This window comes from Mesoplodon densirostris, chromosome 3 (assembly GCF_025265405.1).
Source record: "Mesoplodon densirostris isolate mMesDen1 chromosome 3, mMesDen1 primary haplotype, whole genome shotgun sequence".
Classification (NCBI taxonomy): Eukaryota; Metazoa; Chordata; class Mammalia; order Artiodactyla; family Ziphiidae; genus Mesoplodon; species Mesoplodon densirostris.
The window spans coordinates 18,534,962-18,553,538 of NC_082663.1; the positions used below are offsets into that span (position 1 = coordinate 18,534,962).

General features: G+C 32.2%; 1 protein-coding gene across 2 annotated transcripts in view; it reads right to left on the bottom strand.

The window, feature by feature from the left end:
• CDH12 (cadherin 12) overlaps positions 1 to 18,577 on the bottom strand; it is a 295,800-nt gene that overhangs the window by 47,740 nt on the left and 229,483 nt on the right. For both annotated transcript variants that reach the window (XM_060091603.1, XM_060091602.1), the window contains one exon: positions 7,489 to 7,676. In XM_060091603.1, coding sequence (XP_059947586.1) covers positions 7,489 to 7,676 — 188 coding nt within the window. The remainder of the gene's footprint in view (positions 1 to 7,488; positions 7,677 to 18,577) is intronic.

An 18,577-nucleotide genomic window follows, 5' to 3' on the forward strand; every position in this document is an offset into this window, starting at 1 on the left:
TGAAATTAAAACAATAAACCAACATGAGATTTTTTTTTTAAAGAAATTTAACCACTGTATATTTTAAGCATTTCCTTTATCATGGCGACACAGATATAGATACGACAAAGTGTCTTTAGGGGTTTAAACTATAGTAGAAAGAAGCAGATGCATTTAGAATTTGAGCACCTTTAAGTCTCATAGGTGCTTGGACAGAAATAGTAACATTTGGGGAAGAAAGTAAGGAGGGATCAACTTTCCCTGAGGGATTAAGGAATTCTTTGGTGAAGGACGTGAGTGACAGCCATGTTAAAGAACAGGAAAAAAATTAATAGAAATGTTCATGTAGGGCAGTGACTTCTATGCAGAAGGAAGAATAGCACAGCATCTTCCGTAGAAATTACAATGAGTTTGGGGTGTCTGGAATGTAGTAGGTGAATGTGTGTGCGCGTATGGGTGTGTGTGTGTGTGTGTCTGTGTATGAAGAAGATGATAATAGAAAATATACTATTTGCTCTTTATCTTACTAGTGATAGGAGTCAGAAACAGATTAGGAGTGAGAGTAAAATAAACAGATTTAGGTTTCAACCATTCACTCTTAAAGTAAATGGATGAACATAAGGTGTGTGGCTCAGAAGATAGCCATTACAGTGGTGGAAAAGAGTAACAGTGATGGTTGTAAGTCAACCCATGAAGAGGAGAAAGAGGGAAATTTTATTCCAAGTTCAGAAGGAATCAGTGATCAGGCTTCCCGTCCTATTCGGAAAGGGGAGTTCATGGTAATGGAAGCAGCATAAGAATAAGCCTAGATTTCTGCTTTAAGGAACTGGAGAGGAACTAAGGTCTTAACCAGGAAGAAGAAAATGTGAGCAGGCACACTTTGGTTGGGAGGAGACAAGAAATTCAGCTTTGGACATTTTGAGTGTGAAAAGACTAACACACCCAAGTTAGAAATGTCTGCAAGGCAGTAAACAATGTTCATTGGTTATGCCAACTTGGGGGTTAGTTGAGAGTTGATGAGACTAGGGAAGTGAGATGTTTAAAAAGAAGATGAAGATAAATATTTACAAAACCAGGAGCATAATATTTACAGAAACAAACACCACGTATTTTTCTTTGAAATTTTCATGTTTGTATGACTAAAACAGGAATATTTTAAACAATAAATTGAGGTGTATACTTGGTTATATAAAACAAGGTATTCCTAATTTTATTTTTATTTTTTAAGAGTTATTCAAAAATTAACCACATGATGGTGCTATGCTACCATATCATTTCATGTGAATTCACTCCCTTGCCATTTGAGATGTCAAAAAGAAAGTGAGTTTCAGTGACTAATGGGACATAAATAAAACTGTCCAATGAGACCAGTTGAGTTTAGCCTATTTATTTAAAATTCTGGTGAAGAATAAAATATTTTATTGTTTCTGTTTTTAAAGAAAAAGAAAATAATTCACCTTGGATTCACTGTGATCACAGTTATGGTTATTTGAAATGAAATTATATTGCCAAGAAACAGCAAAATATTAAGGATTTTTTTAATTCCAAAAAAGTTTTACTTATTTTAAAATAAATAGGAAATAACTTTACCATTCTTTATTTTAAATAGATGTTATCATTACTTGTTAGTCCAGATAGATATTTTGTAGAAATAGCACAGAACTGGCTTAAAAATTATTCAAGACATTAAAATTGTTCATTTGTACAATTTAAGTATTCATCCCACTATTTAATTGCCTAAATTTCTTAATCAGTAACAAGAAAACCACAGTGTGCCTATAAATAAACATGTATTTTCCGTTCTTGAATGTTTTTAACTCATGTATCTTTATATTTATATCCAATAAGTATATATTTATTCTCACTTATCCAGTAGGAAATAAAAACTACTGACTAAAAATGTATTTCATTTAGCTTTTCACATAAGAATTATATTGCTGAATTTAAAATACTTTATTCTCTTATTTTAAATGTAACCTATCACCTATTTTTTAGATGTGACAATTTTTTTTTAAGTTATACTACCCTGATTTTGTTATTGTTTCTATTGCTATAATACTTAACAACATATAGGGCACTTTTTATTTGTTCATTCTTTCCTCAGTGCAATAGGTCGCAATTATAAAGTAAGAATTGTTTCTTTTTTTAAAAAAATATCTTATGCCTTGTAGAGATATATAAAGTTGCATAATGTTATTCTAAATTCAAAGTGACACAGTGAAATGGCATTCTGTCACAGTGCTCATAAACTGAATCCAAGTTGAGGTTTAAAAGAAATAAAATAAAAGTGCCTTTTTTTCATTCTTCTCAGCTCATACAAACATGACCATGATTTTTATACATGTACACCCTCCCTCCATGCAGAAAGAAGAGAGAGGGGGGAAATGGTGAAGGGAAAGTAAATAAAAATTTTGGAAATGAAACTATAATGAGAATATGTGCTTCAGAGAATATTAAGCATTTTCATTTATGTTTTAAGTGAGCTTAAAAAAGAAAAAACGCTCTTAAAACAAAGAATATCATTATATTCAAAAACAGATACATATTCAAATGTAGAGTATATATTTTTTAGACTTTCTAGATGCATGTAATATACTTAAAAACATAATTTCTGTATGAATTAGGTTTTACATCAAAACTTTTCATTGCAATTCTATGCTGAGATATTGCAGGGAGAAGCTTCCAAAGAGTAATTTTAAGATCATTATGGTACCAAAATACTGCTGTTGATATTTACATACATATTTATGATTTTAAATCTAATTCTTCTGGGACTCTAAATAAGTTCAAGATAAAGTCTTCTGAGAACTCTCTGAACATATGCATAAATAGCCCTATAATACAGTGTTCGCTCAAAAAAATCTAAAGAACTGTAGGCCAACAGGTACATGAAAAGATGCTTAACATCACTAATCATCAGCGAAATGTTAATCAAAACCACAATGAGACATCACCTCATATATGCTACATTGGTTATTATCAAAAAGACAAGAAATGAGTGTTGGAGAGGATGTGAGGAAAAAGGAATCTTTGTGCACTGTTGGAGGAAGTATAAATTGGTGTAGTTATTATGAAAAACAGTATGGAGTTTCCTCAGAAAGTTAAAAATATAACTGCTGTATGATCCAGCAATTTCATTTCTGGGTATTTACCCAAAGAAAACAAACAACAACAACAACAAACACTAACTTAAAAAGACATATGCAACCCCATGCTCGTTGCAGCATTATTTACAATAGCCAAGATACGGAAGCAACACAAATATCCATTGAGAGATGAATGGATAAAGAAAATGTGGTATATACAGTCATCCTTTGGTATCCATGGGAGATTGGCTCCAGGACCCCTGCAGATATCAAAATCCAAGCATGCTCAAATTCCTTATATAAAATGAAGTGGTATTTGCATATAACTTATGCACAGCCTTCTATATATTTTAAATATTTTCTAGATTACTTGTAACACCTAATACAAGTAAATGCTATGTAAATAGTTGCCAGTGTGCAGCAACTTCACGTTTTGCCTTTTGGAACTTTCTGAAATTTTTTTCCCCAAATATTTTCCATCCACAGTTGATTGAATCCTTGGATGTGGAACCTAGAGATATAGAGATACAGAATAAAATCTTGCCACTTATGACAACATAGATTGACCTTGAAGGCATTATGCTAAGTGGAATAGGTCAGACAGGGAAAGACAAATATCATATGATTTCATTTATATATGAAATCTAAAACAAAAGACAAAAACATAAATAAAAAAAGAAAAGAAAAAACAGGCTCATAGATTACAGAGAATAGATTGGTGGTTGCCAGAAGTGGGGTTTGGGTGGGGGGTGAAATGAGTGAAGAGAGTCAACAGGTACAAACTTACAGTTATAAAGTAAATAAGTCATGGGGATGTAAGATGCTATATGGGGACTACAAGTTAATAATACTGTATTACATATCTGAATGTTGCAAAAAGAGTAAATCTTAGAAATTCTCATCACAAGAAAAAAATTGTAACTATGTGTGGTGATGGACGTTAACTAGACTTACTATGATCTTTTGCAATATATAAAATTTTGAATTATTATGTTGCACCTGAAACTAATATAATTTTGTGTGTCAATTATACCTCAATAAAAATACAGAATCTACACTATTTCAATTAATTTTGAGTTTTTCATGGGCTTTATTGAACAGAATATTTCCTCATTGTTTTATTTTTAGAAAAACATACTGCCATATTTATTCAAGTCATATATCTGTATTTGTATGTGAGCACGCACGCACACACACACACACACACACACACACACTTACTCAAAATAATACATACACCAGATATGTAGATAAGTAGATAGATAAATAGATAATTTCAAAATTTTGTTACAAAAATGTTCCCCTGAGTTATATTTTTAAAGATTTATAAATGTAGTCTGTAGGTTGAAATTTTCTTTTCTAACAGAATAAGAGGTTAGATGGTATGGATTGCCTCTGGTGTCTCCTTATTTAGAGAGTAAAACAAATTAGAATGCTAAAAACAAATCTATTCAAATGTTTGATGTAACTTACCCGACGTTAAGAATATTTATAAAAATATGCTTGGGCCGTTCCTTTAAAATCTAGCCAGAATCTCACCATTTCTCACAATTTTCATTGCTATAAAGATCAGGGACCATATCTCCATCATTGGTTTCCTGGATTAATTCTATAGTCTCTTAACTGGTCTATTTATGTCCTTACTCCCTAGTCATTATTCGCCTCAGAAAAGTCAGCGTATCCTGGCTTTACCAAGGGTAATGGTAATTTAGATAGAAGCTTGCCACGGTCTTCTGGTATCATGATTTAATTCAAGTCCTTTGCCTGGCCTGCAAGGATCTCCATGATGGGACATTCGTCAGCATATTTGACCTCATCTCCAGCCACGGCCTCTCCATTCACTGTACTCAGTCCCACTGGCCTCCTTGCCTGGTACACTCCCATTTCAGGGATTTTGCAATTGCTGCTCAATCTTTCTGGAACACACATCACTCAGATACCATATGGCTCATCTTTTGATTCCTTCAGGTCTCTGCTGAAATTTCATCCTTACACAGAAGTATTTTCTGACTACCTCACTGTAGGATAGCCACCACCTTCTAAATTGCTTATTTTTACCCTGCTTTGTGTTTTTCAAACTTAAATTTAACACTGACAGTGCTTTTAAATTTACTTATTGTCTAACTTCCCCAGTTGAACAGTAGCTGCTTGAGCAGAGTGAGTGTGTCTGTTTCCTTCACTGCCCCCCAGAGTCCAGAATGGGTTAGGATTTAGTGGCTGTCGCATCAATGTTCGGTGAATGAAGGAGTGAATTTTACTTATGGACCCTGAGCTTTATTTAGATAACAAATTTTATGCTAGCAAAACGAGCAACGATTATTTATCCACTGCAGGAGGCAAAATATATGTATTTATAAACATACATGTATATATATATATATATATATATATATATATATATATATATATTTACTTTGAAATATACTTTCCAGACTATTTTATACATTATTTAAATGCATTTTAATAAAGGTATGCTATAATTTCACAAATCTCACTTTTAATCTAGTTAAAAACCAGAAAATTTTCAAAAAAATAACAAAATGAATACAAAATAAATAAGACTCTTTCACTCTTTATGACATCTCCATACACTAAAAAGGCAGAAGATATATTCTTCTTGCTTTACTGATTATGCATAATACGTATATACGAAAAGTTGAATTATATAACTAAGTCATTACTTTCAATGTTTAATCCACTTTGACATAGTAATATAAAGGTCTATAGTTAGCACACTACTCCCTTTTCAATTGTGTTAAAAAGTAAAAAGGAATGTCATATATTTTCCCAGATTGACACTTAGACATTGATTATTTATTGGCATAGATGGTAAATAAGTGTAAATCAATACAAAATATAAAATCCTATGTGTAAATATAAAATACATTCATTGTATCTCTGTAAATATAAATTAATATAAATATATATATTATACACAATGTAACTCTTTTGTACCTCAATTTTACTTTGTAAATATATTTAATTTCAAACTTAAATTTTATGAATCATTGATATAAAATATTTTCTACTATTTCTCATATTACTAAGAGAATTTATATTTGTTTAATATGAATTAATATCTTTATACCTTTTAAGCCTGTTATATATTGAGATCATTTTTTTAAAAATGTGACAAGATTTTAAGGGATTTGTTACTGAATAGAAAAAAGAAAAACAAACAAAACGACAACAAAATAATAATGGAATAAAAATGTGACACAATTTTTTTTTCTAGGTATACTCTGAAAATTTAGCATAAATGAAAAATTTTGCTGAATGGGACCATGTGATTAAATTAATTTCTAGACAAAGCACAATTTTACTGCAATAGTAGGAATTAAAATATGATAAATCATCTATATGAAAACTGTTTCTTTTCAGGATTATTTTTATTACCACATATGTTGTTTCTTTGATAAAATTCAGAGTTCCTGAACAAATATAGAAACAGCAGCATGATTAATGGACTGAATGTAAAAACACTTCTTGCAGGTTAAAATAATCACAAGTATCAAAATTAAATGTGTATGGTATACCAGCTTTTGGCATAAATAGAGTGTACTTTGCTATAATAGGGAGAGGGGAAAACTGTGCTAATTTAAATGAAGTTCACTTTTTTGCCTGAGCTGTATTATTGGAAATTCCTATAGTTTACCTCATTGTTATCAAAATAATCTACACACCCCAAATACAGTCATGATTTTTCTCTTTCACATTTGCATTCTCCTTCTTCATGTCCATACCTGACAAAAAACAAACTACATACACTGAGATAAGGATTCATTTCCAATATTTTGAGTTTTGCTCTCCATCCTCTTTTGTATAAAACAGTTTAACATTACTCGAGGGCTTCCCACCACATTCCACCTTTTTGTACTCTCCCTCCTTCTCATTAATTTTTCTGTTCACTTCCCTTGCCATAGCCCCTCAAACTCAGCGCTACCCATTCTCATTTCGTCCACTTGCCAGTAGCAGCCCTCGCCCATATCAGAATTCCTCCAGTCTGAGGTCCAGGCTCAAAAACAATGTGTGAATTAGATGTTTATATTCTCAGAAAAGTAATAAAAGAGGCAAGACCAAGCCTGGTGTGCATAGAGTTTATTTCTAGATCTTATTTTTAAATTAACCTTTCCGTCTGAGTTGATAACATTAAAAAAAATAAATTAAAATTAGCCTCTGGTAAGAATTGTTTAAGGATTTAAGCAAATTAATAGGCTTAATTTTTTCAACATAAAATATATAACTGGTGAATCACAGAATAAAAATGTCTCTGGGAGTGAATACTTCATAGTCACCTGGTCTTTTTTTAATTTAAAATATTGGTCATTGAAGGAAAATTAAAATTTCTGTCATTTTCAAGTTTTAGTCTTTCTGTTCATTAATTTTTATTGGGTAATCTACTTTGAAAATGGTGTCTATGTACCTTTTTCAATTTGAGGACTCCTTCTTGTGTATTCTCATCTGTGACGATGTCAAACAAATTTCCCCCATCTCCTGGAACAATACTGTATTCAATTTCCGCATTTTGTCCAAAATCAGGATCCACAGCTCTTATTCTTCCAATAGCTGAGCCAATAGGGGAAGACTCAGGAACTTTCAGATGGAAAATGCCTGATAAGATATATATAATTTTTGTATACAGTGGAGTTAGTAAAGTACATAATAAGATTACCAGCCTTGAAAATATAGTCTACAGAAAATAAATCAACTCTAAAACATAATAGTGCAAAATTGAAAGGCAATTTGCTGTCCAGTTAAAGATTGTAATTAAGAGTAATAATTTCACTTTTCACTTAAATAGATTCTGTTGTAGAATTTCAATTGGTCATTATAAACAGTAGAAAGTGTTAAATTAAAATTACTGTGAAGAAATATTTTACATACTAGCATCATCTAAGTGTAACCAGTATGAAATGTGAAGGTGGGAATACTCATGAAATAAACTGATACTAATGCAAAAGAATCCAGGATACAAGACACGATTAAAAAGATACATAGATAGATGATAGATGGATACATAGATAGAAGACAGATATTTAGATACTTATAGAAAAATAAGGCTATGTGTCCTAACATACAAAAATATAAAACATATATGTAAATGAATATTATAGTAGATGAACTATTTCCTCAATAAGTATAAATCATTAAACTAAAAATTACTTGTAAAATGATAAGTATATGTATATATATATATATATATATATATTTATATCTATGTATTAAATATATGTACATATATTTAATCTATAATGGGTTTAAGTATAGTATACTACAGACTAATATTCAACTAATACTTCGTAAATTTTTAGTAGATTCCCTTCCAGGTACATTTACACACTTTTAAAGTCAGGATATAAAGTTCTATCTCCCAATTTTTTAACGTTAAGGAAAAAAGACAAGTAAAATGTTTATTGTGTACCACCAGGTGGAGCAACAACATTACTATAAATTTGATACTGAGTCAGAAAAACCTATAAAAATCTCTATCTATATAAAATATAATAGAATCAAGAAAAATTATGGCATCCCACAAAATTGAAAATATATACATTGTTTAAAAGAGTTTACAAAATTCTGTAAGGTATAACATGAAGAAAAAAATATGGGCTATTTTACTGATATCTCACCAATATAAATATTAATAGGTTAAACAGCAGTCTGTTTAAATCAAAAAATGGAATGAAAGAAAATAGGAGGAAATGAAAATACTAAAGCAAAACTAAACACAAAACTATAAAGTTGAAATTAATATTGACACCAATTTAAGCTTCTGTTAGTAGATTTTGGATCCTACTTTCCCATGAGTAAAGCAACCAGGGCAATTAATTTGATTTGAAATTCTAGTTACATTTATAGCAATTAAATTAAGAAGTTTTTAATATGTTTCTTGGATGCTGAAGTTAATTCAACAAGCTACATTACTGTATTACAATTGTTTCCTTTGAGATATGAGAAAAAATAATCATTCACATTTTATGGAGATTCTGCCAAATAGTCTATTCTTTATTCCCAGTTATTTTTAGAGATCTATTGTTGTTTCACAACCGGTTACAAAATTTTCCAATTTCATTAGCCCAGGAAGCACTTATATCTTGCCATCTGACTTTCTACCCCCCGCCTCCAAAAAGGATATCTACCTTTTGCTCCTATAATGTTAAAATCAGCCTTATTTATATCCATCCAATGGACATTACTTCAATGGGACATATAATATATTTAGTCTAGAGAGAGCTAAGTATTTACCTAAAATTGTTTTTTTTTCATGTAATAGACAGAAAATACATTTTACAGTGGTATAAAATACTTGCTTAATTAGTTAACTTAATAGTTAATTAACAGTATAGCTGCCTCCGAACAAGATATGAGAAATCTCTCCAAAAGAGAAAATGTAAATGTTAAATAAATAAATAGATACCAAATAAAAATACTTCAAGTGGCAACAATGGAGTGTTATGTAGACATTATAAAATAATTTTGGTCGAAGAATTCATATTTATCTGTCAAACTAGCAACTTTTCGTAGACTATAATTATGCTTCATTAGGCTTTATTCCCTAAACACTTAAGAGAGTGGCTATCCGATAGAGTTGTCCAATGTTTGTGAACTTTAAGCAGGGTTTGAAATTGAGACAACATGAACAAAGAAAACGAATAAAATTATGGGTTACATTGTATACCCATTGACTCCAAAAAGGGTAAAGACAGATATCCAAGGGGAATTTGTCTGAGTTCAAATAGCCATGATTAGTAAGCAGGACATAATGTGGCTTTTGTAACCTAGTTTCTAGAAAGCATGTGTTTCACAATAGCCATATTAAACCCTGATCCTTCTGAAGCACTCCTGAGATATTAGCAAACAGAAGGATGCCTGAATTCCTGTTTAATGTGTAAAGAAAGCATGTGACACAGTTATATAAAGTTGTACTAAATTTCTCAGTGACAAATTCTAAAGAAAGAGGACAAGTCATAGAACATGTGAAGTATTTTTTATTTCCTTTTTTCTTCCTTTCTTAGCACGTATGATTTATCAGACATGTGTCTACAACTTTTGTGTCTCATTGTGTGATTGTGATATTGAAATGAAGAAACACCCAAGCCTTGAATCTATAGTGTGATCTGTCATGGTCTAAACTAACAGTACATCAGTAAGTGTTAGGAAAGTTCTTGAATTTTTCCAAATAGAGCAGTGGAGGTCTATGTTGGAAAATAAATGCTCCTCTAACAGGATATTTAGCTAGGAAACATGACTAAAACTTACTGAAGACATAGCTGGCAGAGTTTTGAGAGAGATAGGGAGCTGTCACGTGTAGTGGATTTCAAGTTAAAAACATAGCCAAGCAGTGCATGATGGTGATGGTGTTGCATCACTGGGGAAAGGGGAGGGTTGGATGGAATCTTTAGGAAAATATGGGCATCTAACGTAAAAGCTTGGAAAATTTCTGCTTAATTTATCCAAGCTATTCAGGGGGAGCAACTTTAGGTTCCATGTTAGGTATATGAGTTGGCTTTTCATTTAAACATTTAAAAGTAAAAATAATAAAATCAAAAAATCAAGGGAAATAACCTAGTCTGGTGTCATCACTTAGGCTTATGGTTACTGAAGGTGAAAAGTTTAGCCAGAATTGAGACCTTTCAATGTCAGAAAAAAATTTAAACTCTGAGAGGCTAGCTAAAGGACATCAGATAATACAGAGTATTGATGAAAGACTATATGCCTTTTCAAGACTATAGGCTGAGATATGACTTTTATGTTTTATAAAAGAACATTTTATGAGGCTAATAACAATAAATGTGAAGACAGCCATACTTTGCAATCCTCTATCAATATAAGTTGAATAGCAGTTTTAGAAAAAGTTGTCAGCATGTAGTTTGTTTGCAAAATTCATAATTATCTAACAGCATTGGAAAACATGTCATTAAATTAAAATATTAGTCTTGTCCTAAAAAGATGGACTTAATAACATTCCACTAACATGCCCTACTAAAATTAAGATATAATAGAAGTAAAACAGTGTTTTCCACTTACATCTGTTTTCTACATTGAGGTTTTAGTGTACATAAAACAAGCACATAGAAAGCACTGAATTTTCTGTTCTTTGCATAACAGATATACATTGTAGTAAGGTCGAAGACACATTCATTAAGACAAGCATTTCTCAGTAGAACATTGTAGTTGGCAATAAAGTCTACAGAACATGGAACAAGTCAGAGAAACTATGCATCAGTCTTGTCAGATTGTTTAGGTTCTGTCATTTTATTTCCAATGACTTGACATTTTATCATTTCTAGAAACTCAACAGCATAAAGCTAAGGTCATTAAGATTAATTCAAAACTGAAGTAATTCTTCACCTGTGTCCAAGTTGGATCACTTATGATGTACTATGTAATTACACTGCCATCATTTTCTGGGCATCCTACTTTTGACTCATATGAAACATCTTAATGGCACTACCTCTACAACACACATTAAGATTGAAGACAGGTGATAAGAAATTATTCACAGAGTCAATAAAAATATATACTTACATAGTTATCAAATATGCATGCTAGGCTTAACAAAAATAACCATGTTCCCATAGAAAAGGAGAAAACTGCATGTAGTGAACTAAGGTAGAATTATAGTGATCAAATTCTCTAGCTTCTTACAGATAATGTGCCCTGTTAATTCCAAAGGTAAAAGTATCTGTTACTTAATTATAGGCTAAGTGGGCATCCTCTAAGTAACTAATGCTACTCAAAAAATTATACTTTGATTATTAGAACTTGCAGTGCATGTGTGTGTGTGCATGTGTGCACATTCATTAATATCTAAGGACAAAGGATATATATTTCCCTTCCTTTTTCTTTGAGACAATTTCCAAGTATTGATGAAAACACCAAAAGATATATATTTACTTAACAAAATACAAATTAATATGTTACAGTTTAATCAGAAGTAAATACTATAGGACCTGAATAAATACATTAAATGAATGAATAAATTATACAGTACTGTGACAACATTCAGCCATAAGAATAGAAAATAAAAAGAAGATGGAATAATCCATTACAAATTCTCTTTTGAAACACATTTTATTTTATGCTTATAGTAATAACTAATCTAAAGTTACTGAAAAACAATACATAAGAAGTCCATGTTCAGATGCACATAAAACATATTTATATGTAACAAATAACTAAGTTGGAGGTAATTAGGCCTAAGTAGAAATTATTTCAAACTGATAAGAATGCTAAATATTTTTAAGAACTTGAAAGCATATACTTGAGACCACTTAAGGAGATGATTACTTGAAATATTACATTTCAACTTTAGAAAATAGAGAGGAGAAACAAGATGGCAGAGTAGAAAGGACTTAAACTCATGTCATCGTTTGAGCACACCAAAATTACAACTACTTACAGAGCAACTATCTATGAGAACAACCTAAAGTCTTACAGAAAAGATTTTCTGAAACAAAAGATATAAAGAAGGGACCACGACAAGATGGGTAGAAGGGGAGGAGTTGGGTTATACTCCAGACCCACACCCCCAGGATGATAGCTGGCAAACAGTAGGGAAATTACAACCACAGAATTTGAAAATGGAAACACAGCATTCCAAAACCTATGTGAAATGGCAGAAGCAGTTCTAAGTAGGAAGATTATAATGATATAGGCGTACCTCAGAAAACAAGAAAAATCTCAAATAACCAATCTAACTTTACACCTAAAGGGATGAGAAAAAAGAAGAATAAGCAAAACTTAAAGTTAGTAGAAGGAAGAAAATAGCACAGAGCCAAGAAGAAATAAAGGAAATAGAGGCTAAAAAAAGAAAAAAAAAAAACAAAAGATCAATGAAACTAAGATTTAGTTCTTTGAAAAAATAAATAAAATTTATAAACCTCTAGCCAGACACATCAAGAAGAAAAGAAATTAAAATGAATAAAAAAAATGAAATGGGAGAAGTTACAACTGACACCACAGAAATACAACGGATCATTAGAGATTATGACAAAAAATTATATGCCAAAAAATTAGACAACCTAGAAGAAATAAATATATTCTTAGAAGCACTGCATTCTTCCAAGACTGAATCAGAAAAAAATAGAAAATCTGAACAGACCAATTACTAGTAATGAAGTTTACTCTGTAATCAAAAAACTCCCAATAAACAAAAGTCCAGGACCAGACAGTTTCACAAGTGGATTTTAACAAACATTTAAAGAAAAGTTAACACCTTTTTGTCTCAAGCTATTCCAAAAAAATGAAGAGGAAGGGACTCTTCCAAACTAATTCTGTGAGGCCAGCATCAATTTACAGGACTATATCCCTGATTAACATAGATGCAAAAGTCCTCAGCAAAACATTGGCAAGCCAAATTAAACAATACATTAAAAGGTTCATACACCATGACCAAGTGGAATTTATACCAGGAATGCAAGTATGGTTCTAAATCCACAAATCAAGCAATGTGATGCATCATATTATCCAATGTGATGCATCACATTATCATAGGATAAAAATCATATGATCATCTCAATACATGCAGAAAAAGCTTTAGACAAAATTCAACATTCATTTATGATAAAAAAACTATTAACAAAGTGGGTATAAAGGAAGCATATCTCAACATAACAAAAGCTATATATGACAAACACACAGCCAACATCATAGTCAATGGTAAAAAGGTGAAAGCATTTCCTCTAACATCAGATACAAGACAAGGATGCCCACTCTCACTACTTTTATTCAACATAGTATTGGAAGTCCTAGCCACATCAATCTGACAAGAAAAATAAGTAAAAGAAACCCAAATTAGAAAGGAAGACATAAAACTGTTATTCTTTTCAGATGACATAATCTTATACATAGAAAATCCTGAAGACTTCACCAAAAAAAAAAAAAACTATTAGAACTAATAAATTAATTCAGTAAAGATGTAGGATCCCATATTAATTTACAGAAATTTGTTGCATTTCTACACACTAATAATAACTGTTGAAAGAAAAATTTAAAAAAAAAATCCTCTCGGGGCTTCACTGGTGGTGCAGTGGTTGACAGTCCGCCTGCCGATGCAGGGGACACGGGTTCGTGCACCAGTCTGGGAAGATTCCACATGCTGCAGAGCGGCTGGGTCCGTGAACCATGGCCACTGAGCCTGCACGCCCAGAGCCTGTGCTCCACAATGGGAGAGGCCACGGATACCACAAAAAAAAAAAGAAAAGAAAACAATCCTCTGTACAATTCAATCAAAAAGAATAAAATACCTGGAAATAAGTATAACCAAGGAGGTGAAAACCTGTACTCTGAAAACTAAAAGACATTGATAAAAGAAATTGAAAACTTACAAACAAATGGAAAGATATACCATGCTCATGGATTAGAAGAATTAATATTGTTAAATATTCTACCCAAGGCAATCTACAGATTTAATGTAATCTTATTAAAATACAAATAGCATTTTTCACAGAACTGGAACAAATAATCCTAAAATTTGTATGGAACCAAAAAAGACCACTAATAGCAAAATAAATCTTGAGAAAGAACAAAGCTGGAAGTATCATTCTCATGGATTTCAAACTTTACTACAAAGCTACAGTAATGAAAACAGTATGGTACTGTTAGGTCAATGGTACTGTTTGATCAGTAGATCAATGGAACAGAATAGAGACACCCCAGAAATAAACCCATGCACTTATGGTAAATTAATCTACAACCAAGGGGGTAAGAATATCCAGTGGGAGAAAGATCACCTCTTCAATAACTCATGCTGGGAAAACCAGACAGGTACATGAAAAATAATGAAACTGGACCACTTTTTCACATGATATACAAAAATAGACTCAAAATGTATTAAAGACTTAAATTTAAGACTTGAAACCACAAAATTACTAGAGGAAAACAGGTGGTATGCTCTTTGAAATCTATCTTAGCAATATTTACTTGGATATGTCTCATCCAGCAAGGGAAACAAAAACAAAAATAAGCAGATGAGACTATTAAAAAATTAAAAAAAAACACACTTCAGAATTGAAGATATTTCCAAATGATATATCCAGTAAAGGGTTAATACCCAAAATACTTCAAGAACTCATTAAAAAAAATGAATAATAGGCATAGGACCTGAAAAGACATTTTTCTGAAGAAGTACAGATGACCAACAGGCATGTGAAAAGATGCTCAAGAACACTAAACTTTAGGGAAATAAATATCAAAACCATGAAATACTGTCCCACACCTGTCTGAATGGTTATCATCAAAAAGCCAAAAAATAAGTGTTGATGATACAGCAATTTCAATTCTGGATATATACTCAAAGAAAACAAAAACACTAATTCAAAAAGATATATGCACCCTTATGTTAATTGCAACATTAGTTACAACAGCCAAGAAATTAAAGCAACCTAAATGAACATCAAGAGATGAATGGATAAAGAAGATGTGGTACATATATACAATGGAATATCACTCAGCCATAAAAAGAATGAAATCCTGGGCTTCCCTGGTGGCGCAGTGGTTGAGAGTCCGCCTGCCGATGCAGGGGACACGGGTTCGTGCCCCGATCCTGGAAGATCCCGCATGCCGCGGAGCGGCTGGGCCCGCGAGCCATGGCCGCGGAGCCTGTGTGTCCGGAGCCTCCACAACGGTAGAGGCTACAGCAGTGAGAGGCCCGCGTACAGCAAAAAAAAAAAAAAAAAAAAAAAAAAAAGAATGAAATCCTGACATTTGCTACAACATGGATGGATCTAGAGGGTATTATACTAAGTAAAATTAGCCAGACAGAAAAAGACAAATATCATATTATCTCACTTATATTTGGTATTTAAAAACCAAAATAGGGCTTCCCTGGTGGCACAGTGATTGAGAGTCCACCTGCCGATGCAGGGGACGTGAGTTTGTGCCCCAGTCCAGGAAGATCCCACATGCCATGGAGTGGCTGGGCTGGTGAGCCATGGCCACTGAGCCTGTGCATCCAGAGCCTGTGCTCCACAACAGTGAGAGGCCCTCGTACCGCAAAAAAAAAAAAAAAAAAAAAAAAAAAAAAAGAAAAGAAAACCAAAATAGAAAAATAAGACAAAACAAAAATAGATACAGAGAACAAACAATGGGTGGTTTCCAGAAGGGAAGAAGGTGGTGGAGATGGGCAAAATAGGTGAAGGGAATTCAGAGATGAATACTTCCAGTTATAAAATAAATAATCAAAGTGTCATATTGTACAAAGTAGGGAATATCATCACTGGTACTGTCATGGCTTTGTATGAGGATAGATGGTCAATAAATTTATGGTAGTGATCCTTAGTGATGAATTTAAATGTCAAATCACTATGCTCTAGACCTGAAACTAACATAATATTGTATGTCAAATATATGTCAATTTATAAAAGTGAACTATTTTTTGATACATGCTACAAAATGGATTAACCTTTAAAGATACTGTGCTAAGTTAAACAAGCTAGTTATAAAAGATTACATATTGTATTACTCCATTTTATGGAGTGTACAGATAGGCAAATCTACAGAGACAGAAAGTAGATAAAATTATGCATGGGAGTGGAAGATGCATTTGAGAGGGACTGGGGAATAACTGCTCATGGGTATGTGGTTTCTTTTTGGAATGATAAAAATATTCTAGAATTAGTAGAGATGGTTGCACAACTCTTTGTGTATAGTAAAAACCACCGAATTGTACACTTTTTAAAAAAAATAGTAAATAAAAACTTCATAAACAAAAACAAATAAATAAAATTTAGAAAATAAATTCATATTACTATAAAACTGTTGATTCAGTGATTGAAGTCAGACATTAAATTGTTCAAATAGTGATCTTGTGTATATGTGTGTGTGTGATTTACCATCTAATTACAGAGAAGTAAAATGTTGCTTTATAAATATTTTAGTGTTTTAATTACTTAAGCAAGTATAATAGCACACAAAATGATCTTGCCTTATCCATGGAAAATAAAAAGGTAATAAAAGCAACAACAATATCTCATATGACCTTGTCTCATATTTCACAGAAAAATAAATAATATCATAGAGGGGATAGCTCAGCTTCCTGAAATTTTAGACTATCCCTTATCATGTTACTATTAGTCTAAAAAAGTACACCATACAAGATGTAATAAAAACCCTATTTTTCCTTTGTCTCCCACTGTTCCTTTGGACTTTCTTCATTGTCAGTATGCTTTTCCTTCTCTGCTCATCTTCAAATAGTAGTCTTATGTTGACTTTAATTACCAAAATCTAGATCTGGAAATCAGAAATTTCCAGTATATCATATTAATTAGTGATTTGATCCATATGCAAAATTAAGACTTCTCCTGTCTGCCAGTTCACCCCCAAGCCAAACTGGGCCAGTGAAGATGGGCTTCAGTTTGGAAATGGATGACTTGACAGGCTTTGACTTGTCTGGTCATTCACTTGCCAGTATTGAAAATTCCAACCAAACCAATTCCAAATGAACTATGAAACAAAAACCCATTTATATTACTTAATGAGTGTCAGAATAAAAAGTGTTCCTGATTCTCAAAAATATGTATTTTTAATATATGTGATTTATATAACCACTACTTCCATTACATAGTAAACATGAAGTAGAACTTGGCAAGAGTGCACAACGTTTCAAGTGCATCAATAACCTTCCGTTGCAAATTCATTTTATGGAGTACATTTAATATTCCCTTAAAACCTCCATTAATCATGTAAACCTTTCTTTTGTCCTTGTCTATGTAATTTCTGACCCACCTAACAAAGCATAGTAGATGGATAATTCTCATTGATATTGCCCAATAATTTCACAAAAATGGGCCACACCTGAGGTTTTATTATAAATTATAAATATATTCAACATCTTACAAACTAGGCCTGTAAAATGTTTGAAATTCAAATTCATCTGGAAATACTTATTTAACCAAAAGTTTGATTTTTCACAGATTTTTTTGAAACATTGTGAGACTAGTCTAGAAAACAAACTTAACCAGGGCTTCCCTGGTGGCGCAGTGGTTGAGAGTCCGCCTGCTGATGCAGGGGACACAGGTTCGTGCCCCAGTCCGGGAGGATCCCACATGCCATGGAGCGGCTAGGCCCATGTGCCATGGCCGCTGAGCCTGCGCGTCCGGAACCTGTGCTCCACAACGGGAAAGGCCACAACGGTGAGAGGCCCGTATACCACACAAAAAATATAATAATAAAATAAAATAAAAATAAAAAAATAAACAACCAAAATTAATTTTTTCAATAGCACCAAATTCATTGATCTACAAATTTTATTTCTAAATATTCATCATATGTTACTGCATTAATGTATGTATACAATGGTTTAAATTTTCTTTAATTGACTGTATTTTATAATTGAACACTACATATCTCTTACCTACCTTGTTGCTTATGCCTAAAATGTTTAATTTTCCCACTGCTCCTAATCCCCCTTTACATAAATTCTATTCTTCATTCTTTCAAGGAAAACTTCAAGTCATTTTCTGATGAAATTTTTTCTTGTTTTTGCACTTCCATTTTTTTCACAATTCTTT